General features: G+C 36.7%; 1 protein-coding gene across 1 annotated transcript in view; it reads left to right on the top strand.

The window, feature by feature from the left end:
* Positions 1–16,141, top strand: part of TANC2 (tetratricopeptide repeat, ankyrin repeat and coiled-coil containing 2) — a 318,672-nt gene that overhangs the window by 160,900 nt on the left and 141,631 nt on the right. Inside the window, exons 6-7 of the mRNA XM_081805955.1 lie at positions 6,474–6,622; positions 12,692–12,878. Of these exons, the coding sequence (XP_081662081.1) occupies positions 6,474–6,622; positions 12,692–12,878 (336 nt within the window). The remainder of the gene's footprint in view (positions 1–6,473; positions 6,623–12,691; positions 12,879–16,141) is intronic.

Genomic DNA, 16,141 nt, shown 5'->3' with positions numbered 1-16,141 from the left:
AGTTAATCTTCATATGTGCTAGCTGTTGTTATAATTAATAAAAGATCATCTGTGTTATCATCTGAGATATATTTTTATTTAAGTTGTTCTGTTCTTGATATATTTCCCTACCCTTCACATACACAATGCATCCCCAGTAAGTCCTGTGTAAGAACAAGATGTGTTGAAGACTGAAAAGATTAGAATCTAGTAGTGCAGAAAACAAATCCCACACTCAGGAAGGAAACAAACTAAAACTTCATTGTAAGCCAGAAACTGATGTAATTCTAGGAATCCTCAGAAGTAACAGATTGGGAGCACCTGGGTGGCTCAGTCAGTTGAGTGTCTGCCTTCGGCTCGGGTCATGATCCCAGGGTCCTGGGATCCAGCCCTCCGTCTGTAGGGCTCCCTGCTCAGCAGGGAGTCTGCTTCTCCTTCTGCCTCTCCCCCTGCTCATGCTCTCTCCCTCTCTCTCTCTCTTTTTCTCTCTCTCTCTCTCTCCCTCCCTCCCCCCTCAACTCTTACGTGCTCTCTCTCTCAAAAAAAGAAAAAGAAAAAGAAAAAGAAGTAACAGATTGGACACTCTGTGTTGAGAGTACATCCAGTTTGACAAATTTGTTTTTTATTTTATTATGTTAATCACCATACATTACATCATTAGTTCTTGATGTAGTGTTCCAGTTTGACAAATTTTAAAGGGTAAGGTGTTTCAGGGTTTCTCAGCCTCAGTACTGTTGACTATTGAGGCTAGAGAATCTTCGTTATGGGGAGCACTCTTGTACAATGTAGTATGTTTAGCAGAATTCCTGGTCTCTATCTACTAGAGCTTATGTTCACTCAAAACCTTATACATGAATGTTTGTAGTAGCTTTATTCAGAATATCCAGAAACTGAAAACAACCCAAATGTCCTTCAGTGGGTGAATGGTTAAACAAAATGTGGTACATCAGTGCAATGTATTACTACTACTCAGAAAAAAAAGAAAAAGGAACAAACTATTGAAACAGGCAACAATTTGAATGGATCTTAAAAGCATTATGCTGAATTTTTTAAAAGCCAATCTCAAGTATAATTCCTTCTGTATGGTAGTCTCAAAATCACAAAATGGCTCACAGAACCCAGGAAAACACTTGAGTATTACCAGTTTTTCATATGGGATATCTTTTTTTTTTTTTAAGTAAGCTCCATGCCCAACACAGGGCTTGAACTCATGACCCTGAGATCAAGACCTGAGCTGAGATCAATAGTCAGACGCTTTACCAACTGAGCCACCCAGGCACCCCTCATAAGGGATATCTTTAATGATACAAATGAACAGTCAGATGAAGAGGTACATGAGGGGTGGTCCACAAAAGTCCTGAGCACAGGAGCTTCGGTCCTTGTGTTTAGGTACACCATCCTCCCAGTATGTGGATGTGTTCATCAACCTAGAAACTCTCCAAACCTTATTGTTAAGTATTTTCATGGAAGTTCCACTATGTAGGCATGATTGGTTAATCACTGACCATGGCTGATTAACTCAACTTCAGCCCCTTTTCCCCTCCCTGTAGGTTGGGGAGTGGGCGTGAAAGTTCCAACCTTCTAATAACATGGTTGGTTCTCTGGTAACTAGCCTTCATCCCACAGTTGTTTAGTGGCCCACTAAGAGCCACTTCAAAAGGGCTTATGAAAAACAAAAGATGCTTCTCTCACCAGTCACTCAGGAAATTCTAAGAGTTTAGGAACCCTGTTCCAACAACTGGGAACAAGGACCAGATATGTATTTCTCATTATATCACAATATTGCATATAAGCAATATGCCTGTTAATAAGTTGTCTCTTATTTAGACATTCTCACTATTTATAACATTACTTTCCAGTGAGGGAGCCGTGTAACATACTAGTTGGGAGCATTGATTCTGGAGGCAGGGAGCCTGGGTTCTAAACCTGGCTCTACCATTTATTGCTTGTGCCTAAGTTTTCTCATCTGTAAAATGAGTGTAATGATACCTATTTCATAAAGTTGTTATAAAGACTAAGTAAGTTAATTTTTGTAAAGTGTTCAATGACTTGTACATAGTAAGCACCATATGTTAAATAAATGAATCGTATAATCTAATGTCTTATTTTCCACAGATTATAAACTTTTTAAAGTCAATGACTGTACCTCCTCCACGTTATATAAATCCTCATAGTACCTAGTACATAGAAAATACTTGATAATTATCAGAATAGCCTCCTAGAAGAAAATGAGATGGAGCCCCAGAATATCTAGAGGTCAGGAATCTATGCTAAGAAGAATTTGGAAACCTTAGCTAGTTTAATCTATAGAAGGGGAAAAGGATAATTCATCAATTTGAATATAGCAGTTACCTTTTTATTAAGGAATAAGAAGCTTTCATTCTTGGGGTGGGGGGCAGCAAGGACCATGTAAACTTAAAAAATATTTGTGAATAAAAATAACCCTACTGGGGCGCCTGAGTGGCTCAGTCGTTAAGCGTCTGCCTTCGGTCATGATCCCAGGGTCCTGGGATCGAGCCCCACATCGGGCTCTCTGCTCGGCAGGAAGTCTGCTTCTCCCTCTCCCACTCCCCCTGCTTGTGTTCCCTCTCTCGCTGTCTCTCTCTCTCTGTCAAATAAAATAAAATCTTAAAAAAAAATAACCCTATTGATTCTATTATATCTGTTCTGTGGCAGAGAAATCTATTTTTGTTGACCCTCGGAGAGGACATAGGGAAGAGAAAATAGAGCCTGTTTTTCTACTCTGACATAAATTCAATGAAAGTTCTATATAGATTTTCCACAGATGGGACACTTGAGTTTAATAATAGTATACAAAAATACACATATAGTCCCTTCCTCTGACCCCTAGGTTATAGCTTTAGTAGATAATATAAATGTAAATGTAAACTGAATAATAACAATGTAAATCACACTTTCTTGCCATCATGGAGTGGTTTAATGTTTAAGACTGAATATCCTAAAAAATTAAGAAGGTATTATATTTTGACATCAAAAATTAACTTACTTAGTCTTTATAACAACATATGATATTATAGCTAATGCTTACTGCATTGACAGGACATGTCTCTCTCCAAAAAAAAGATTTTTGTAATGTCCTGTAGGATCTGTGCCACTGTGGATTTTTATAAAGTTAGACTAAATGTATCTGAATGAAAACAAAATCTGAAAAAATGTTGACCATGAATCAAGTTACTATAAATAGGCAATTTAAATAAATTATTTCTACATTACATTTAGAGTAGATCATACTACGTTCCCTGACTCCTTTTTGTTCTCTATTTGCACTTGATCTTAGCCAAAGGCTAAGAAGCAATTATAAATTCTCTATTTGGAAAGAAATTTATCTTGATGGTGAGTCCAAGGAAAAACCTAATACTGACTTTGTTTAGCATCCCTTAGTGAATTTGAAAAAGAATAATTCCTAAAGTTGGTGACCACTGAAAAATAGCCTAAATAGAAAAAGAACCTAAAAAGCAAATTGTATGAAAAGAATGTAGCAGTCTGGAGACAGAGGATTAAAATGAATACCAACAATCAGAAATTGGGGGGGGCCCATATTTCAGCGCAAAAATGAACTTTAATGGGGTTTCTTTTTGGAGTGATTAAAATATTCTGGTATTAGAAAGTGAGGGTGTTGCATAACCTTATGAACAGACTAAAAGCCACTGAATTATACACTTTAAGAGGATAGAGTTTATGGTATGTGAATTATATATCAGTTTTTTAAAAATGACCCTGGGGGCACCTAGGTGGCTCAATTGGTTAAGCATCTGACTCTGATTTCAGCTCAGGTCATGGGATTGAGCCCTGCATCAGTCTCTGTGCTCAATGGGGAGTCTGCTTGAGATTCTCTCTCCCTCTGTCCCTATCCCCCACTCTCGTATGCGCACGCTCTCTCTCTTTAAAAAAATAAAAAATAAAAAATGACCCTGACTGTGGGGGAAGTGCTAGTTGGGCCCATGTGGCATGGTGTAGGACCCCAAGCAGGGGGAGTAGAGTGTTTGTGTGCAGGGTGGCAGTGAGCAGCAGACATTTGTATTTGAAGGTGGAACAGATTAAGTAAGGATAGTGAGAGATTTCTCACTGTTGGAGAACAAGTTTACAACTTTGGGAAAAAAAAGGTTGAGGAAAAATAAAACCTAGAATTAACCTTAGGTACTAAATTGGAATTAGAGCATCACCAGGAACTTTTGGGTGTGTGTTTGTGTACAGATTTACAAATGAAAATGAATATAAGGATATGTGAATGTTGTGTGTATATATACATGTATGTATGTGCATGATTATACTGCCTACCTCGGTCCCAGTGGACCTGGAGGACAGTGGCATCCTAAAAGCAGTGAGCATACCTGATATTCTAAATGCCTTTCTCCACTAAAAAGAACCAGGGCTTCTTGGAAAAGCATCTGATTCTACAAGTAGGGCAGGGGATGTAAAAGATGAGCCTGGAACAGCTCTTACTTTCCCAAAGAAAAGAAGTGCTCAGAAGATGACACAGGTGTGTCAAAAGGTTACAAGAGCCAAACTGAAAGGGCTTAACCTGGCCAAATCTGGGACAGTTGAAACAACAACATAAATAATGATAGTAACAGATTACAACTCACTGAATATACAGGAATCACTGAGTTCAGATAAATAGGTAAGGAAAAGAAACTAAGCTGTAGAAAGAATGATGTGTTTAGAAAAATCACTATTTGGCATGATAGTAATTAGTTCAACCAAGAAACATTAGTGAATGCTAAAAGACAGTGGGCAAAATTTCATTGAGGAGTCAGACTGATACTTTTACACCAGTGTCCATACTATCATTATTCATAATATCCAACAGATGGAAACAACCCCCAAGTCTGCAGCATCAGTTGAATAAACTATGGCAATATACATACAATGGAATATTATTTATTCATAAAAAGGAATGAAATTCTGATACATGCTACAACATGGATGACCCTTGAAAACATGCAAAGTCAGATAGGCAAGACATAAAAAGACAAATATTGTGTGGTTCCGCTTATATGGTACCGAGCATAGGCAAATTCATAGAGATAGAAAATAGGATAGAGATTAGCTGGGGCTAGTAAGAGGGGGGAATGGGAAGTTTTTATTTAATGGGTACAGAGTTTCTTTGGGGGAAGATGAAAAATTTCTGGAAATGGACAGTGGCAGTGGCCATACAACACTGTGAATGAACTTAATGCCACTGAATTATACATGTAAAAATGGTTAAAATGGAAAATCTTGGTATATATATTTTATTGCACACATTTTTTTAATTTAAAAATTTTTTGAGAAGTAGGATGTATTTACGTAGACCCAAAGTGTCCCTCCACAACATACTTATTAATTACAAAGAGAAAAAGTGTAATTTTAGAGCCGCAAAATCTAGCAAACACTACTATAACAAAGTGATCTAAGTTAACACAGCCTCACTTTTGTGATAGTTCTGCCAAAAATGCATAACCTAAGTCAAATCATAAGGTAACAGGAGATAAATTTGAATTGAGGGGCATTGTGCAGAACAACTGGCCTATAATCTTCAGAAGTGTCAAGGTCATGAAAGTTAAGAAAAGACTGATGAGCTGTTCCAAATTAAAAGAGATACGAGAGAACTGAGAATGAAATGCACTGCCTAACCCTGAAATGGATCCTTTTGCTAGAAAGCACATTACTGGGACAAAATTTAAATGGGATCTGTGGGTACGATCATAATAATGCCAATGTTAGTTTCCTGAGGTCTGTGCTGTTGCTGTGATTATGAGAATGTCCTTGTTTATAGGACTCATACTAACTGGGGATGATGGGACATCATGTTTATACTTTCAAATGGTTAAGGGAAAAAAATGTTCTTTGTACTATTCTTGAAACTTTTTTATAAGAACTAATTTCAAAATCTTTTGAAAAAAAGAGGGGCGCCTGGGTGGCTCAGTCGTTAAGCATCTACCTTTGGCTCAGGTCATGATCCCAGGGTCCTGGGATCGAGCCCCGCATCGGGCTCCCTGCTTGGCGGGAAGCCTGCTTCTCCCTCTCCCACTCCTCCTGCTTGTGTTCCTTCTCTTGCTGTGTGTCTCTCTGTCAAATAAATAAATAAAATCTTTAAAAAAAAAATTGAAAAAGTCTTTTGAAAAAAGAATATTTACACAAACTATAAGAGAAAAGAAAAGATAAAAGAACCTGAATGAAGGTAGGGATTGTGGCAGGAGCCACATCCCAAGACTAGGACTGAATTGGAAACCTAACTGCCAAAGAAATAGGAAACATCTTCTATTCAGTAAATTACATTCTCTCAAACCCAGGTTTCAAGTAGATACGTTGAGGATAATCCGAGTAAACGATATATCAATTATAATATGCAAAAGTGGGAAAATCAGCTTCTAGGCAGGGACCTGGTAATTTTGGATTTAGAACAAAAATGAAGGGAATGTAAGAATAGTTGCAGGACAAGGCCATTTTATTTTGAAAGATTCATGTGTTTCAATGTCTGCCTGTTACAGGTGATGCTGAACAGGAACTTGGTCCCCCTCCATCTGTAGATGAAGCAGCAAACACACTCATGACTCGTCTGGGTTTCCTCCTTGGAGAGAAAGTGACGGAAGTTCAGCCAGGTGACCAATACAACATGGAAGTACAGGATGAAAATCAGGTAAACTGCTTGCTGTCACCTGCGAAACGTGGAATAAATCAGCCTATATTATACCAGGAAAAATGTTGCAGGGTGTGTGTATGTGCGTATCCCAATTGTTGAATAACTTTTGAGGCCTGAAGATATAGCTTAATTTTCCATCATTACTGTATTTCTTTAGTTTATGAAACACCTTTTAGTTTCATTCTTAGGTTTAAAGTTTTGATTCATTTACGGAATGAATGAGGCAGTAAGTAAGTGCATAAGCCAAGAAACAGAATTGACATTTTTATGGGCACTGCACCCAGAAATTATAGAATATACATCGTTCTCAGGTACATGTGGATTATTTACCAAATTGACAATATGCTGACCAGGTCTCAGTAAATTTCGGATTACAATTACTGTGATCGTAGTAGAATTAATCAGTTACAAAATGAGAACCTTGAAAATGTTAGCTACAAGATAATTTAGAAAATCCCTCAAATGTTTGGCTATTAATATACTTCTAAATAGCCTTTCAGTCAAAAAAGAAATCACAAGAAATTAGATAATATTTTAAACTGAAATAAGAACGAAATATAACAGAATTTATAGTATGTATTTGTAGTATATAAAACTTAAAGAGGTGCTCAAAAATTTTTAGTTTTTGGTTTTTTTTTAAAGATTTTATTTATTTGACAGAGACACAGTGGGAGAGGGAACACAAGCAGGGAGAATGGGAAGCAGGCTTCCTGCGGAGCAGGGAGCCCGATGCGGGGCTCGATCCCAGGACCCCAGGATCATGACCTGAGCCGAAGGCAGACGCTAAACCAACTGAGCCACCCAGGCACCCCCAAAATTTTTAGTTTTGAATATATATATTAGAAAAGTGAAAATCTGAAAAATTAATTATCTAAATATTCATGTCAGAAACTTAAAAATAATCAGCAATTTGAAAAAATTTTCTTTCATAGATTTTTTTTTTCTTTTAGCTATTTTTTAGTTTAAATGTAGCAAAGGAAGTAGACTCAAATTCATTTGTGTGGTCTTCATCTTTAAAATGTATGTCCTGTAGTGAATCCTTTTATTCTAGAAGATGACAATTTGAATTCGTCTTGTCTATTCTTAACAAATATTTGTGAAGATTTTATATCCTATGTTAGTTTTGTCATAAAATAATAGAGTCTTCAAGGATTATTTGGATATATTTATAGATCATGTGGATAATGTTCAGGTGTTCTAGAGCTCTCTCCTGAGACTTCTCTACGTCCTCATTCCCTCAGTCATTGGTTTTGCTGGCTGCACATTATAATCACTTGGGCAGTTTTTATAAAATTCAGATGCCTGGAGATTCTAATCATATTGAAACTCCTCCATTCTTTTTTTTTTTTTAATACTCTTATCTCCTGAATTGCCTCTGGCCCTGACTTTCCCCTGAACTCTCCAGTATATTTCCAGCTACTCCCTTTTCTACCTGTGTGTCCAAGATGCAGCTCAAACCTAACATGTCGAAAACTGAAGCCTTACATTTTTTTCCCAGAACCTGTTCCTTCTGCAGTATTTTCTCTCAGAGTAGTTTGTGTCACCTTCATGCTTCGGACAAAAGCGTTGGAGCCATTCTTGAGTTTTCTCTGTCAGATTACACATTCACTCTTTCAGCAAATCGTATAGGCTTTGTCTGCAAAGTATATTCTGAATCTGCTCCCTTCTCCTTACTTCCACTGCTACACCTGAGTCCATGTCACTGTCCTCTCTTGCCCGGGCTACTGCAATGGTTACTGGACTGTAAGGCCTGGAACTTTTGCCTGTTCTCGTTACTGCTGTATCCTCTGCATCTAGAATAGGATCTAGCATTGGTAGGTGCTCAGTAGATATTTACTGAATGAATAAATAGCCTCCTAATAGATCTCTCCTTCCACTCTTGCTCCTCTGTAGTCTGTTCACACAGTAACCAGAGTGATCCTTGTAAAATGGGGATCCGATCTTTTTGCTTCTGTGCTCTCGATCTTCCACTGTTTTCCCATCACATTTAGAATTAAATCTAAAATCTTCAGCATGGTCAGAAAGGCATTGCCTGGTCTGACCCCTTGCTGCTACCTCTCCTACACTGCCTACCCCCCTCCCTTTCACCTGCGGCTCTGCAGCGACACTGGCCTTCCTGACATTCCTCTGACACAGAACATTCCTTTAGTACTGGAAAGCGCTTCCCGCATAACACTTGCTCGCTTTATTCAGTGCTCTGCTCAGATGTTACCTCTTCCGGGAAGCCTTCCTTAACTGCTGTTTCTAATAGCACCTGCCCGCCTCTATACCCCCTTACCCTGCTGCTTTATTTCCTTTATAGCTCTTAACCATTAATTTATTACACTCCAGATTTAGTTGTGGGTTTTTGTTTTTGTTTTCTTGTCTGTATCTCATACAAGAGTGTAAGTTTCATGATGGCAGGGATTGATGGGTTTTTTTTTTTTAATCAGTAACTGTGTTGGTATGCTATGCCCTGTGAATAAAAAATGGGAATGATATATGCTGAGGGCCTTTTTGATATTGGTATAAGTAAAACATCCATTTTTATTTTTTACTTTTTATTTCTTGATATTCATGTAAAGTTAAAATGTGACTATTCTAGTGATGACCAAGGAACATAATGAGTATTTGCCAAGGATCCTGTTGTTTCTATTAATAGAAAAGTCACTTACATTTGTGGTGAGCAGAGTATCACTTAAACTACTTCAATTAAAAAAAAGAAAGAAAGAAAAAAGAAAAGTCCCTGAACCAGGAAGTAGAAAATCTGTGCCCTCCTTCCAACTCTACCACCTATGACTTTGTAAATTCGGACATTCACTTAACCTCTCTGAGCTTTAGGTTTTTCATAGGTAATAACATCTGACATTTATGAAATGCTTCCTACATGCTAATCATTGTACTAATTGTTTTATCTGTACTATTTTGCTTAAGCTTCCTTATACCCCAGTGTGGTAGGGCCCATTGATACTTCAGATTTCAGATAAAAAAGTGGAAACACAGTGCCACAAAGTGATGGAATAGTATTCAAATCCAGACAGTCTGCTTTTACAACCTCTGTTCTTAACAGCTGCACCATAGTGTTTCAGTGTAATATGAAATAATAACACCTGACAGGATTGTTGTGAGGATCAAGGTAAATCACGAATACGAAATTACTTTGTAAGCTGTAAAATGCCATATAAATAAAAGGTGTAAAATACTATGCAGTATAATTAGTGTATAAATATATTGCAAGAACTATGATTTGGGGCAATTATTTGATAGCTTTCATTCTTTAGGGCAGTTTCTTATTCACATCTCTGTGGGGGAAATAATATTCATTTTGCCTTATACTTGGTTGAAAAGGAGTAAATGAAATAATATTAAATTTTTTTAAACTGTAAAGCATTGAACAAATGTAAAATATTATTAATGATTGCCTTCTGGGAATGTAATATATCATGAAACTATCTTGGAACCACAGAAGGAAGTGACTAAATTGATCATTGGAATTCCTAGTCTTAGGAAGGTTATTAAGAATTAGGAGGTCATGTTCATTTGGTGACTTTCTTCCGAGCTAAACAGCATGCTAACAAAGATAGATTGCTTTGTTTAGGAAGGCCTGAGGGTAATAGCATCCTCAGAATTATACTAGAAAGGACAGAATCCAGCACAGGCAAGTCAGCATGTATCTTTTTTCTACAAAAGACGAAGTACTGAAAGTGATATTCAACCAACCACTATATTTTCTTCACTCAGTAATTTCTGGAGTGGTAGGATATACTTTAGGAATTCCATCATCAGGTTCTTACCTTGTATAATTGTAGAACCTTTAAGAGACCTTTAAGAAGGATCCTTTGGGATCCTTCCAGAGAACACAATGGAAAAACCACCGAAAGATTTTATAAGCGGAGTGGTTTAATTAGAGGTCCATTTTAGCTTAAAGCATGGAGAATGGTTAATGTTGTCTTTTGGTGCCTAGAAGAGATTTCTGTATCTCATTAACTAGCTTCCTTAAATAAAGAGGAGGCCTGCTTTTTAATTCATAAGCCATGAGCAAATTTCTACTTTCTAAACGGCTTGATCTTTAAGCTTTGCTTTTACAGTTAAAGCTTTTAAAGCATACATTCTGTGATATAAGCTTTATTTTGTAGAAGACAACTTGTAGTAAGAATAGTGTCTTTTGGGCTTAACCTCCACATTGGCTGTATTATGTATATAATACAGTTTCCTTTCTCAAAGAACAGACTGAGAATCTTGTCTAAAAATGGAAATGAGTTGCTATGGAAGTAATAGATTCAGATGCATACTAAAATGGAACTTTTTCAATATGGAATGACTATAGATATATTTAATGTAAAAAAAAAAACAAACCCTAGTATAGTTCATTTCATCTACCCACATATTTTTTTAAACTGAGAGTGAGGAGGTTAAAAATTGCTATGTTAGAGTCTAACTAGGGAGGATTCTGATTTAGTAAGTCTGGGGTGTGGGGCTCTGTATCTGTCAATTTCATTGGGGAGCTTGGTTTTTTACATTCCATAGGTGATTCTACTACATGCCCAGTTAAAACTCATTGCTTTGGTAGGCCAGCATCATTTTATAAAAATAGAGGAGATTACAAAGAAATTGGAACTCCCCCCTCCTCTGGAGAAAAAATATAGGTAGAAGAGAAATGGCATAGATCAGAGGGCTTATGGTATGACTAACAAAAATCAGTTCCTAATATTATTAATACAGTTGAAACGATTTGCTTCATTGCAAGGTTCTGAGAGTGTCACTTGTGCTTTAAGTTGAATATAGCCTTTATGACCTAGTTATAGCATTTAAATTAAAATCAAAACCTGGATTCAACACATGTGATTAAATACAAGGGAGTGTATCTGAAACTTATTTTAGGGTGAGTAAAAGAGCCTTAATTTTCTCATATTTAGTGATTAACACATTTTCCAGTCAAGTTGTTAAATGTAAATCTTCAATTTTAGTGGAGAGAATGTGAATAGTGATCTATAGGTAAAGAAGTTGAAAGGTTTTTCTTTCTTTCTTTTTCTTTCTTTCTTTCTTTCTTTCTTTCTTTCTTTCTTTCTTTCTTTCTTCATTCATTCATTCATTCGCTATGTTAATCACCATACAATATTCATCATTAGTTTTTGATGTAGTGTTCCATGATTCATTGTTTGTGCATAACACCCAGTGCTCCATGCAGAACGTGCCCTCTTTAATAGCCATTATATCATTAGTTTCCTTCAAGTGATTTTGTCACTGATCACTTACTATTTTTTTAAAAGGATAAATTTTTTTTAGTGTTTGAAAAAATATATACTTTTATTCATTATTTTCGCAATTTATTTGGGTAGAAAGAGCTAAAGAAAAGTGGATTTTCATTAAACTAGGTAAGCCAGGATATATTGCCACCAATCTTTTTGGTGATTATTCATTCCTTCCCGTCAAAAACTTTAAACTGAGGTGACCTCAGATATAAGAATCATTCAAGATACAAAGCAATCTCAGCCTATAATCAGTTTCTACAGAGAAATTATTAAGTTTTGCTTTAAATGAACATTGTTTTTGATCTATTTTTTAGGTAGACTTTTAGGATAAGGCATTTTCTCTGCATTCATTTACTGTCTCAGGGCAGCCACCTATGTATCAAAAAAAATGCTGATTTGCATTAAGAGCCTTATTTTTATTTCTCCTTGGCTGCAGATTTTTTTTTTTCCCCAATCCGAAGAAAAGTATTAACAAGACTTAAGTTCTAAGCCTTCAGAATAGCTTTATTGATAGGAAAAAGCAAGGACAACTTGTAGTTAATTAAAAATCCTTCTATGAATTCATGGCAGTGATAAAGAATATTTGTCACTAGAAATTTCTTAGGTGGAAAAACTGGCCACAGTCTCTGCTTATGTTAAACTTATCAGGTTGCACCTTAATTGTATGATGCAGAATCTCTTATCCTAGAAGGCAAAAAACAACTAGTACCTAGTCGATGTAAAAGCTGTGTATGTAGATTTTGTCCTTTTTCTCATCAGAGCATATGTTTTGCCATAAGATGCATTTTACTTTAACAGCAATCAGTCTATCTTGTTTTTCATTCCAATTTTTCAGACCTCAGCAGTCACGCAGCGGATAAGTCCCTGTTCCACCTTGACTAGCAGTACCGCCTCCCCACCAGCCAGCAGCCCCTGCTCCACCCTCCCGCCAGTCAGTTCAAGTGCAACTGCCAAGGATTGCAGCTATGGGGCTGTTACTAGCCCAACCTCTACCCTTGAAAGCAGAGATAGCGGCATTATTGGTGAGTTGATTTTTACATTAATCATTTTGCAGGGTTTTTTTTCTTTTTAAAATAGTTACATATTTTCCAAAATTCTGTGTTTGAATTGTTGAGAGAGATATGTATAGAATGTGTCCTTTTCTTTTTAATGATGCTGGAGAGAGAAATAAAGGTAAACAAAATGAAAGCTATCCCTCCCTGCTTAACCACTCCTTTAAAGATATTACCTGACAAAAGAAGGGGTGGATAGAAAAAGTTTTGTCTACTTCTCCCTGTAAATTCATCTATCTGCCAACAGAAGTGGTTCAGAAAATGTTCATTCCTCACTGAACTAGTAGAGTTTGATGGAGGTTCTTAGTTCTTCATATATGTATTGCTTCTTGTATACTTATTAAGGGGAGTCAGTCAAATGGAAATGAGTGAAGTTTTGGGAAATGAGGAATCTGAAGAAAGGGAGTGCACAGAGAAGAAAACAGGAATGAGCACAGAATCTTAGGGCATGTTCAAATTGAGCAGGAAATTAGAGGTGGGAGAATGAGCCAGTGGACAGGAGTAGTCAGACAAATAGAAGAATTGGAGCAAGGCCAAAGAAGATAAAAGGTTCAGCAAAGGGATGAGGAGAGGTTGGTCAACAAATGACAAAAGCTGAAAAGGCCAGGCGTAAAGAAAATATTTCTTCCTCGTTTGGCTTCCTTCTAAAAGTTATCAAATAAAAATACTTATTTATTTAGATGGTATAGCAGAGATTAATGCCATGGCAACTAAATATATCTCTACTACTTAAGTGCGTATATATCAACATGTGAATGTATTCATTTAAAATAAGTAGTAAATAAATGAAAAGAATAGTTTTTAAAGATTTTATTTATCTGAGAGAGAGAGAAAGAACGCACAGGTGAGCACAAGTGGGGAGGAGGGGTGGGGGGAGAGGGGTAAGCAGACTCCCCGCTGAGCAGGGAGCCTGCTGTGGGACTTAATCCCAAGACCCTGAGATCATGACCTGAACCAGAGGCAGATGCCCAACCCACTGAGCCACCCAGGTGCCCTGATGAAAAGAATATTTTTACAGCAAAGTTGCAGGATACAAAATGAACACACAAAAACCAGTTGCATTTCTGCGTGCTAACCATGAACAATTCAAAAAGAAAATTAAGAAAATAATTCCATTATAATAACATCAAAAAGAATAAAATACTTAGGAATAAATTTAACCAAGGTAAGAAACTTGTACACTAAACAGTACACTAAGACAAGTACACTAGACACAAAATATTGCTTAAGAAATTTTAAAAGATTTAAATAAATGAAGATATATTCTGTGTTCATGGATTGGAAGACTTAATATTGTTAAAGTGATAATATTTCTCAAAGCAGTCTACAGATTCAGTGAAATTACTATCATAATCCCAACAAAGTTCTTTGCAGACATAGAAAAACCCATCCTAAAATTCATGTGGAATCTCAGAGGACCCTGAGTAGCTAAAACAATCTTGAAAAAGGAGAACAAAGTTCTCCTTTAGTAGGACTTGTGATTAAAATAATCTGGACCTGATAGTCATGAAGATTTTTTTAACTACTATTTTTTTTTTTTTTTAAGATTTATTTATTTTATTTTTGAGAGAGAGAAGGAATGAGTGTGTAAGGGGCAGAAGGAGAGAGAGAGAGAGAGAGAGAGAACCCCAGGCAGACTCCCCACTGAGCACGGAGCCTGGCTCAGGGCTTGATCCCACGACCCTGAGATCATGACCTGAGTTGAAACCAAGACTTGGACACTCAACTGACTGAGCCACCCAGGCGCCCCTAACTACTGCTTCATTGTATTTAATACTATAGGACTTTCTGTGTTTCTCTTTCTTTTTGAATCTGTTTTCCTTCATTATGGTTTTTATCTTTTTCAAATTTACTGGTATAAAGTTGTCCAAAATATTCACTACCTACACAGGAACCTGAGCTAGAGAGCTGAGAGGAGTCCTTCCTTCCCCCTACCCAAATTTCTCATCCCTGGGTTTTATTTTCGTCTTTCTTAGTATTGCCTTGGCAGTCCTCATTATCTTAGACTTAGATTAATACAAATGTAACTGTTATTTCTGCTTTTCATCTTGTCCTTTCCAGGTCTGTTTTTCACACAACCACCAAAATGAATTAACTGAAAACCAATTACTCCTTGGATTCCGTTACCTAGAAGGTAGATAGTGAACTACCTGAAAATCGAATCTGATCACATCACTCCTTTGACTCCCATTTACCTGTAAAATAAGGCCCAGGCCCTCCTGATCTGACCATGGCCAATTTCTCCAGCCTTCTGTCCCACTATTTCTAGCCCTGTATGTATTGTTCTAGCCGCATTAGACTTTACTGTTACCCTGATGCATTCCAGTTTTTTCCTCTGTGTGCTTTTGCTCGTATTGAGCATTCTGCCCGTAATCTCTCTCTTACATATGAATGACTCCTATGGATCTTTTAAGACTTTGTTAAGTATTCTGCCACTGCTGCTACCACCACCTCCCTTCAATTTTCCGCTCCCACTCCTATCCAATATGTATTCTTACTCCATGTTCCCAGTAACACCTGAGCATATAGAAGTCATGGCATTTAATGTGTGGTGTAATAATTACTTTTTAAACCTGCTTTCCACCTTTCAACTGTTAATTTCTTATTAGCAGTTTATTAGTTTATTAGTGCTCTGTATTTAAATCCTGCCCTATTAGCAAAATGCACAAAAGTTATTAAATGTTTTAATTTATGCATTTTAAATTCCTTTATAGGTCAGTTCAGTGTGATCCCTTGTCATGCACTGCATTTTCCACTTACAACTATCAGAATTTTAGTCATTCATGTGTCTGACTGTATCACTTGTATAGTTTGCCAAAATGTGTAGAATCCTAGTTATAAGATTCGAAATACTAGAAATGCAGACTTTCTGAAAAAATTTTTAAGTATTCTGAATGTAAAAAGTTCCTCTCTAGGGTTCTAAAAGATTTTAAATAACTGTGACTTATTTGATTCTGTGTAGCCTGGGTTCACCCCTGATGTGAGTTAATTTCTACCACAGAAAGCATTCTCTGCTCCAGTCATAGCTTCCCTCCCCAAATTCATAACCCTTCTTAAACAGGTGGTGAAATGTCACCAACACCGTTGTCAGGTATTTGTATGGTAATTTTATATCTGTGACTCTCTTTTTAAATTTTATTGGTATAACTCTAGTAGTGTAACAGTCTTATGTATGTGCCTAATAGATAATACCACTAATGACATATAATCTCCTATCAGCTATATCTATATCT

The sequence above is a fragment of the Leptonychotes weddellii genome, chromosome 15 (genome assembly GCF_054177405.1).
Source record: "Leptonychotes weddellii isolate Sample4059 chromosome 15, ASM5417740v2, whole genome shotgun sequence".
NCBI lineage: Eukaryota > Metazoa > Chordata > Mammalia > Carnivora > Phocidae > Leptonychotes > Leptonychotes weddellii.
This window is presented reverse-complemented; position numbering and strand designations above follow the sequence as displayed.